At 37.7% G+C, this 10304-nt stretch overlaps 1 protein-coding gene across 1 annotated transcript; it reads left to right on the top strand.

Annotated features, from left to right (window-relative positions):
- Window positions 1–1405: 1405 nt before the first annotated feature.
- On the top strand, window positions 1406–2323 carry LOC136175064 (olfactory receptor 4A15-like). The gene has a single exon (XM_065945377.1). It carries the CDS (start codon window positions 1406–1408, stop codon window positions 2321–2323), a length of 918 nt encoding a protein of 305 aa, XP_065801449.1.
- Window positions 2324–10304: the final 7981 nt, after the last annotated feature.

Below are 10304 nucleotides of genomic sequence, written 5' to 3'. Positions count from 1 at the left end.
TTTCACAATCAAGATTCAGAGTTCCTTAGGTAACAGGACATTCATATTCATTTTGAAAGTTCCAATAATTGAAAAGTATTTTTTTTTTCTGAATGTCTGAGATGAATTACACTTCCTGCAAGACTGACTCAAAATCCAGTGATGCTGAATGTACCTTGCTCATTATTTTGCCAGAGATGGCATCAGTGCATGAAGGACTAAAGAGATGGCACCAGAGCTCAGAACATGGATTGAATAACTTTCATCTTCTGCAGGTAACCCAGGAAGTGTATTCAGACACAAAATTCTTAACAAGGCTTTCTGTTTTGTAAGAGTACATTGGTGGAGTGAGAATTCAATTCTTTAAGAGTTTTCCTTTGTGATTTTCATAATCAGCCATGTTAAGATTCCTTCATGATTATCAAATATGTAAAAATTGATTCTATTTGGTGATACAACTTTTGGATAATTTCATATTCTAATGATCTGAAGAAAATTTACCTTCCAGAAAATACTCTTAGAAATTAATTTCAAGGTTAATGATTTGGTAGTATTTTCATTTCAGGTTTTTATAACTCTGACCCTACTTTCAATTTTTATGTTCTCTAAATATAGCATGCTAATCTGTTAAAATTAAATGATGAGGTAGCATCCATATATCTTGACGGATTGACTTCCAACAACTCAAGCAAATACTGTACTAAGCAAGCTGTGACTTCAAGTTCTACTTTTCTATTTACAGATGAGCTTGAGCATCTGATCATATGTTTGTTGGTCATTTAGAGGCATTTTTCCTCTGTTTGTTGATATTTTAATTTATTTCATATTTTTATCCTTTGTTAGTTAGTTGCTTACAGATCTTTACTTTTGATAATAACTCTGTGCATGTCATCTAACATGTGTATGTTCAAACTATTTTGTCCATTGGTGTTTGGTTATACTTTCCTAAGTTCTTAAAATATTTGAAATTTTCAGATATATTTGTTTGAGATTAATTGATTGGTTAAGAAGTTTCTTCCAACCCTAGAAGGAGGAAAGTCACCTCTTTCATGAAATGGACATTAAATCTTGCTTTACTTCTTTTTAAAACTTTAATCAGCTTTTATTTTTGTCTGAGATATTAGTTATATGTACAATTTAAAGATTCTAGATAGAAAATTAGTTGCAGGGCTTCACTTATTTAGTGTTCTTTTCCCACATTTCTTTTTTTTTTAATTTACTTGCCTATCTGTTAGTTTGTTGTCAAGGAAAATGATTTAATCAGCCTTGTATTATAATATCTGAAAGTACCCAAACATAATAAACCACAAGGACTGTTTGTTGAATAAAAAACAAATTATTGTAAAATTTTAGGAAGTCACTTTTAATAATTGTATTTATAGATAATGCTGTCCTGAACTCTGGAATAAGACATACAGAAGAACCTATGGAAAAAAGGAAAAATGTAACTGAGTTTGTCCTCTTGGGGCTCACTCAGAGTGTCGAGGGGCAGGAAATTTTATTTGTCGTGTTCTTGCTCATTTACACTGTGACCATGGCGGGCAACCTGCTCATTGTCTGGACTGTGGTACTCAGCCCAACATTAGATGCCCCTATGTACTTCTTTCTTGGCTACTTATCATTTATGGATGCCTTTTATTCTACTTCAATCACCCCAAAGACAATTATAGACTTACTCTATGAGAAGAAAACCATTTCATTTCAAGCTTGCATGACCCAGCTTTTTACAGAGCATCTGTTTAGTGGTGCTGAGGTTTTCCTCCTGGTTTTCATGGCCTATGACCGCCACCTGGCCATCTGCAAACCCTTGCATTATTTGACAATCATGAATCACAGAGTGTGTTTTCTGATGCTGCTATTGGCTTGGGTTGGTGGGTTTTTACATGCTCTACTTCATATTATTTTTTTTTACAACCTTCTGTTCTGTGGCCCTAATGTCATTGACCACTTCGGGTGTGATACGTACCCTTTGTTAAAACTTGCCTGCACTGACACCCACATTACTGCCCTCACAGTAGCTGCCAATGATGGGGTGATCTGTGTGACCATTTTTACACTCTTACTCATCTCCTATGGGGTCATTCTGCGCTCCTTGAAGAATCTCAGTCAGGAAGGGAAGCGTAAAGCCTTGTCCACCTGTGGCTCCCACATTACAGTGGTGGTCCTCTTCTTCGTGCCCTGTATTTTCACGTATCTGAGACCTCCTGTTACCTTACCCATTGATAAATACTTCGCTGTGTTTTACACCATTATCACCCCTATGCTGAACCCTCTGATCTATACTCTGAGAAATGGAGAGATGCAAAATGCCATGAAAAAGCTATGGATCAGAAAAAAGCGATGAAGCAGCTGCAAAATATATTACTTATTTTCAACAAACAATTGCTCTTTCAATGAGCAAGGAAAGTCATGTGTGATTTTTTTTTTAAACTGTAATAAGTGTCTCCTCAGTTTAAATAACTTGGGTATGATGAAAAAGGTTTATCATTTGAATACTTCCAATGATCAAAATAAGCTTATAAACATTTCATATTTCCTAATGCAAACTATATATTTAGTTTGAAACACATTTTTATGATTTCTGCAATTTTGGAGGAAAATGTATACAGTTTGGGGGTATAAAATATCCTATTGAAGCAATAGATTTATGTTCTATATGATGAGTTATACTCAGCTAATACTGCAAATTTATTTAATTAGGGAAAGGTTTTCTCATGTTTTTCTCTTCAAAAATGTAATCTTCTTCAGAATAGAGCTCATTACAGATTTCAGGAAAAATAATTTAAAAAATATGATTAAAAACTTGGTTTATTCCTCCATACACAAAGACATTCCATATTAACATTTGAAGTAGATTTCTTATTTCTCTATCTATGAGATTCTTTAGGCACATTATTTTATTTCTATTGTTTAGCATGTTAATGTCAAAGAAGAACGTTTCAGTCATAATATTATTAAGGAGGTTATGTTTGTAAAAAATAATCTGAAAGACTAAAGTTTTATACAGAAAAATAAACAAACCTTACTCAGTATTCCACCTGGGTAATCACATTATTGCCTCGTTTTTGTCAGCTTTGTTTGGGGTTACATCTTCATAAAGGTGGCTCATTCTGCTTTCCGGATACTATAGAGTACCTGGTAAAACCCCTGCTGCATTTTCAGTATCCTGGTCACCTTTTCTGCTTACATAACCTTCTGTGGAGACCCAGGCACACTGGTCTCTCTCATGTGTAAATTTAGCACAGTCTATCATCCGTACACTTTAAATATTCAGTTTGGAACTTGACACCTAAATATTTGGGGTTATTTCATTGTTAAGAAAGATTCTGACAATATATACCATTATTATCTCTCTTATTAATATAATAGAGATTGCTAGGTAATACAGATGCCAGAATATCTTGTTTTATTTGACAGAAACAGCATTCATAAAATCCTCCTCTGAATTAGGCTTGAAACAAAATATTATCTGCCTCTAATATGGTCAGTGCATGTGGTCCAAGAAGATTATCCTTTTGCCTCTCTTGTTTACTCTGGTTTCATGACGGGCTAAGCCTATGGGGTGATGAGTGTTTTTTACTAGTAAATCACACGGTGTGAGCAGAGAAGGCCATGCACCCCAGTCCAGTTCTCTTGCCTGGAGAATCCCATGGACGGAGGAGCCTGGTGGGCTGCAGTCCATGGGGTCGCTGAGAGTAGGACCCGACTGAGCGCCTTCACTTTCACTTTTCACTTCCATGCGCTGGAGAAGGCCATGCACCCCAGTCCAGTTCTCTTGCCTGGAGAATCCCAGGGACGGCGGAGCCTGGTGGGCTGCAGTCCACGGGGTCGCTGAGAGTAGGACCCGACTGAACGCCTTCACTTTTCCTTTTCACTTCCATGCGCTGGAGAAGGCCATGGCACCCCACTCCGGTGTTCTTGCCTGGGGTATCCCAGGGACGGGAGCCTGGTGGGCTGCCGTCTATGGGGTCGCACAGGGTCGGACACGAATGAAGCGACTTAGCAGCAGCAGCAGCAGCACGCTGCGTGAGAAGCCTCATGTCCTGAATTTCATGCCTGTTACCTGAAGATTTCTCATACCTCAGTGAAAGTGCTAGTCACTCAGTCGTGTCCGACTCTTTCCGACCCCGTGGACTGGAGCCCGCCAGGCTCCTCTGTCCTTGGGATTCTCCAGGCAAGAATACTGGAGTGGGTTGCCATTCCCTTCTCCAGGGGAACGTCCTGACCCCGGGATCAAACCCGTGTCTCCTGAGTTACACACAGATTCTCTACCATCTGAGCCTTCAGGGAAGCCCTTTATTATCTCAAGGTCTTCTCAAATAAAATACTAATCACGAAATAATAACAAGCCTTTGGGTTTACTAGAACTTATGCAATTTATTTCTCCACTTTGGGATGTTGCTATAGACTGAAAGTTTATTTCCCTCTCCAAAATCATAAGTTAAATCCCTTCTAATGTGATGGTATTGGGAGGGGGCCCTTTGGGTAATGAGTAGGTCACAAAGCTTCACCCTGATGAGTGGGATTGATACCCTTATAAAGAAACATCAGAGAGTTCACGTAACTCTGGCATGTGAGGACACAGTCAAAAAAAAGAAAAAAGGCTGTATGTGACCTAGGGACAGAACCTCACCAGATTTGGAATCTGTCAGCACCTTAATCTTGGATTTCCTAGCCACCAAACCACTGAAAAGTAAATACATGTTGCTTAATCTTCTAGTCTATGATGTTCCATGAAAGCAAGCCATGTATACCAAGACATATGTTTCGTCAATTTTCAAACTTGTGTATTATTTCAAGTAATAAGATAAAAAATATTTGCTAGCTCTCTATGTTCCTTAGTTTATAAGCTTCCTGAAGTCAGGGACATTGTTCTGTCTTTATATTTTCTATGCCTTGCACAGCATATGGGGCATAGAATCCACTCTATAGATTTTGTTAATTATCAGAATTATTGGTCTATTGGAGTGAGAATCTTTACTAAAAGGTTATGATTAACTCTTTTTACATCAAATATACTTACAAATAATACTATTCTTTGACATCTCTTATAAACATTTATTCTATTGTTTATGTTAAATTTTAAGTGTTTTATATATAGCTTTTATTTTCATATTTTTCCTTTTTATTTCTTCTACCACATTGCTTTTGAAAACTTTCATTTCCTAGCAATTATTTTTAAGGTTCAACCTCTTTTTTTAAAAAAACAACTGAATGTATAATGCCATTTGAAGAAACATGGATGGACCGAGAAAGTATCATTCCAAAGTAAGTCAGAGAAAGAAAGATAGATAGCATACAATATCATTCATATGTGGAATATAAATAGAACACAAATAAATTTTTCTACAGAATAGACACAGACTAAAGACACAGAGAGCTGACTTGTCGTCGCCAAGGGGTTATCTGGGGAGAGGGATGGATTAAGTTTAGGATTAGCAGATGGAGATGATTTTTGCATTGTATAGGCAACAAGGTCCTACCGTATGGCACAGGGAACAATATTCAATGTCCTGTGATAAAGCGATAAAACACCATATAAAATATATGAAAAAGAAAATGTGTGTGTATATGTATATGTATAATGGAGTCACTTTGCTATGTAGCAAAAACTAAAGCATTGTAAGTCAATTACCCCTCAATAAAAGAAATGAAAAATTTAATTATTCATTAACAATCTATAATTTACTTTTATTTGTGATAGGTAAATATTTAAGCCTATTTTTCCCAAACAGGTAAAATAATCTATCAACATAATCATTAATTTCAGTTTATTTGACAATTTTCTTTTTACTATGTGAGGTTATTACACCATTTAGAAGGATGAATTCTGAGGAACTTGCTCCTCCTCATCACTCTCCTTTGCGACCTTCTCCTCCTGCTCTAAACATCAGGCTCATTTTGAAAAGTTTGCAAACTTCCCATAAAAGTATATATAGCTTGCTGTGACACTATATATTTACTTTGATGAAAATTACATGTTTTAATAGTAATATTTTCTCATCCAGAATAAGACACATATCATAAAGTATTCACTGATGTCTCAACAAAAATTTGTAAGTATCTCCATAGAGTGTATACAAATCTTGTCTTTTCATTTTCTTATAGAAAAGGATGACTCTCTTATTTGCATTTGATTTACTGACATGTTTTCAGCGAACAGCTCAGAGAAGACTCAGTGTCTTTTTCTGGTGTAAATTATAACTCATTTCTAAAGGTCACAGGCACATCAGTCAGTTCAGGTCAGTCACTCAGTCGTGTCCGACTCATTGTAATCCCCATGAATTTCAGCAGGTCAAGCTTCCCTGTCCATCAATAACTCCTGGAGTTTACTCAGACTCATGTCCATTGAGTCAGTGATGCCATCCAACCATTTCATCCTCTGTCGTCCCCTTCTCCTCCTGACTTCAATCTTTCCCAGCATCAGGGTCTTTTCCGAAGAGTCAGTTTTTCACATCAGTTGGCCAAAGTATTGGAGTTTCAGCTTCAACATCAGTCCTTCCAATGAATATTTAGATCTGAAGTCCTTGAGGATAGACTGGTTTGATCTCCTTGCATTCAAGGGACTCTCAAGAGTCTTCTCCAACACCACAGTTCAGAAGCATCAATTCTTTGGCACTCAGTTTTCTTTAGAGTCCAACCCTACATCCATACATGACTGCTGGAAAAACTGTAGCTTAGACTAGACGGACCTTTGTTGGCAAAGTAATGTTTCTGCTTTTTAATATGCTGTCTAGGTTGGTCATAGCTTTTCTTCCAAGGGGCTAGCGTCTTTTAAGTTCATGGTTGCAGTCACCATCTGCAGTGATTTCAAAATTCACCAAAATAAAGTCTGTCACTATTTCCATTGTTTCCCCATCTATTTCCCATGAAGTGATGGGACCAGATGCTATGATCTTAGTTTTCTGAATGTTGAGCTTTAAGCCAACTTTTTCACTCTTCTCTTTTATCAAGAAGCTCTTTAGTTCTTTCCATTCTGCCATAAGGGTGGTGTCATCTGAGTATCTGAGGTTATTGATATTTCTCCCAGCAATCTTGATTCCAGCCTGTGCTTCACCCAGCCCGGCATTTCACATGATGTACTCCGAACTAGTTAAATAAGCAGGATGATAATATACAGCCTTGATGTACTCCTTTTCTGATTTGGAACCAGCCTGTTGTTCCATGTCTGGTTCTAACTATTGCTTCTTGACCTGCAAACATATTTCTCAGGAGGCAGATAAGGTGGTATGATATTCCCATCTCTTGAAGTATTTTCCACAGTTTGTTGTGATCCACACAGTCAAATACTTTGGTGTAGTCCATAAAGCAGAAGTAGATGTCTCTCTGGAACTCACTAGCTTTTCAATAATCCAGTAGATGTTGGCTGTTTGATCTCTGGTTCCTCTCCCTTTTCTAAATCCAGCTTGAATATTGGGAAGCTTGTGGTTCACGTACTGTTGAAGCCTGGCTTGGAGAATTTTGAGAATCACGTTGCTAGTGTGTGGGATGAGTGCAATTGTGCAGTAGTTTGAACACTCTGTGGCATTGCATTTTTTTGGGATTATCCAAACATTCCTAGGCCTATGTCCAGCAGTACACAAGTATGTATCCTACCACACTCTCAGATCTGTATCCAATCTCATGTGAATCTCTATGACAACTTGTAACTACATATTCAATGTTATTTAGGTATCTATTCAACTGCTTGCATGTGTCTATATGAGAACACACACAGGTCTATATCTGACAATATATAGTTACTAAGTGAACTAGTGAATATGTTAATAATTGTTATGCATTTTGTCTAGAATAGTGTTGATTTTAATCTGTTGCTTTCCAGATAATGGGATTTCCTTCCTCTTTATATTGTTGGTTATTATTTGCAGCAATTTGGTAAAGTATGCCTCTGTGAGTAGACTTGAGATGTTTTCCTTTTCCCTCTGCCTGTTTGCTTCAAAAACTGGAGACTCTGGGCTACTGTTAATAAGCCCTAGTCCAATAGCACACCGAGTGGCCTGTCAGCGAAATTTTCAGATCTTTGAATGAATATTTCTAGCACTGTGGGTTGAAATAGTCATAAAATATCCCCAATACAATATCTGAATTTAAGATCCTGAAGGAGCCTTGCTAACTGGAAACTGGCACTTGCTGTCAGCTTCTGCAAGGATTAAGTCAATGGTCACCACAGCCACTGACCCTCAAAACTCCCTGAAAGGAGTTCAGGGAAGAGATTTGGAATGAGGCACCGTGTGCCCTGAGAAAAGCTGGCAGAATAGGCCTTCAGATAGATAGTCTCCTTTCAGAAGACTTTATGAGCCACAAATCTCACATCTTCTCACGTCTAGAAAAGCACTGAAATCATTAACAGTAACATCTGCTTCGGCCATTTGGAAGAAAATAAATTTGAATGTCAAAATGGGATAACTGTAGTTCAGATATCCAAGGTAAAATTAGATGGCTATTATGGATTTCAGACACATTCCTGTGTTCCTAAGAACTTAAATTTTCTGAGCTGTGTCAGATTAGGGGATGGTACTGGTCACTGGTAGCTACAACCTTATGATTTCAAGGTATCCTCTTATAACTATTAAGATCTTCTACACTAAAATTGTTTTAGATCAGATATTAACAAAAAAGAGGAGACATATGTAGTGGCCAATGACTCCTGTTTTATATATATATATATATATATAAATACACACACTCACACACACACCACATCAGAAGTTAAAACCTACTTAGATAAAGGTAAACAACTGGCTACCTGGCTGCAAGCCTCCCTTGAGTGTCAGGTCCAGATAGACTTATTCTCCTAAATCCCCAAGTGATTGAGTTCTTAATCATACCAAACTCAACTTGGAAGTCAGGAATATTTCAACCTGATATTCATTCCATGGGTTGAAGCAAAACTACGCCCCATTTCAGGGGGAAGTAGCCAGAGCCTTTGTCCCCCCATTCCCTGAAAGATTTAGGGAAGGTTAGCCTAAGGGGAAATTAAAAGCCATTTCCCATAAAACCGGGTTCCTCTGCTAAGTGTGGCTAATGTCTCCATCCAAAATGATTATTCCATTTTTGTCCAACACTTTTTCTCCTCAAGATTGATGAATATCAGAGAAAAGGGGGAATTGATACTGAGCAAAGCTGTGTGGGGCTCCTGGGCATAAAAATCTTTACATGCTTCTCATTTCTTTGATTACAGAAAACTGATTTCATTCAACGTCCTTGACCTTCCCTGAGTTCCAAATGGAAGGTTCAAGTAGTTGTTAATTAGGTTAGGAAGAGGGTGTGAGACAAGGGAAAAGCAAACAGTCAAGGAAATGATAGTCAGTCTTGGGGAAGATCCTAATTCCCCATCAAGGGACACACACAACATCTTTGAGCTGTTCTGCAGATACTGAAACCCCCCACCAGGTGGGAGAAGTTTACAGTGGTATACTGCCCACATGCACTTGACCCTAGACCAGCTGGAACCAGAAAGTTCGTGATGCTGACTCCCGCTTACCTCATCACCAACCAATCAGAATGATGTCCACTAGCTGATCACAGTTTTTTGAACCATTGCTATAAAACTTCTCACTATCCTCTCCAAGTAGAGACACAAAGTTTTGAGGGCTGCTCTGCCCGCCTTTGCCCAGCAAAGTAAATAAAGCTATTTTTTCCTACTTCCCACAAAACTCTCTCCAATAGCTTAATAGTGTTTTCAGTGTTACTTCGGATTGCTGGCTAAGTGAAGTCCAAAGCAGAATTAAATGTCTATCTCAAGATAAATCCGTCTTAAGCAATTAATGATCTTTTGTAATTTACCTACAACCTATGTAGGGATCTTTGGCCTTTAATTAAGTTACTTTGAACTAAGTTATTTTGATTATGGTCCTACCTAAAATTCTTTAAAAAATTTTTGACAGTATACTTAGTATATATTCCTGGGGGGGGGGGGAATGATAAAACAATAGTGTAGTCTTTTCTACATAAAAGTAAATGATTGCTGACATTCCTATGTTTCCAAAGTTCATCTGAAAGCATAACATTATGCAAATAGCAACTAAATTTAAAAAATCTATGTTTCTGACTGCATCTGGTCTTAGTTGTGTCACATGGGCTGAGTTGCCCTGAGGCATGTGAGATCTCAGTTCCCCAATCAGGTGTTGAACCTGTGTCTACTGCTTTGGAAAGCGGAATGTTAACCACTGGGCCACCAAGGAAGTCCTGGCAGCTCAATTTTGAAAGAGTAATGAGTCGTTCTAGTGACAACACAATTTATAATGTTACAATTAAAATCATGTTGTACTGATTCAAAGATAGATATAATGTAAATGAGTAATAAGACTTATAAATTCAGCCAG

The sequence above is a fragment of the Muntiacus reevesi genome, chromosome 9, assembly GCF_963930625.1.
Source record: "Muntiacus reevesi chromosome 9, mMunRee1.1, whole genome shotgun sequence".
NCBI lineage: Eukaryota > Metazoa > Chordata > Mammalia > Artiodactyla > Cervidae > Muntiacus > Muntiacus reevesi.
This window is presented reverse-complemented; position numbering and strand designations above follow the sequence as displayed.

Coding starts and splice junctions, on each gene's coding strand:
- LOC136175064 (XM_065945377.1), top strand. CDS start 1,406: ATGGAAAAAAGGAAAAATGTAACTGAGTTTGTCCTCTTGGGGCTCACT.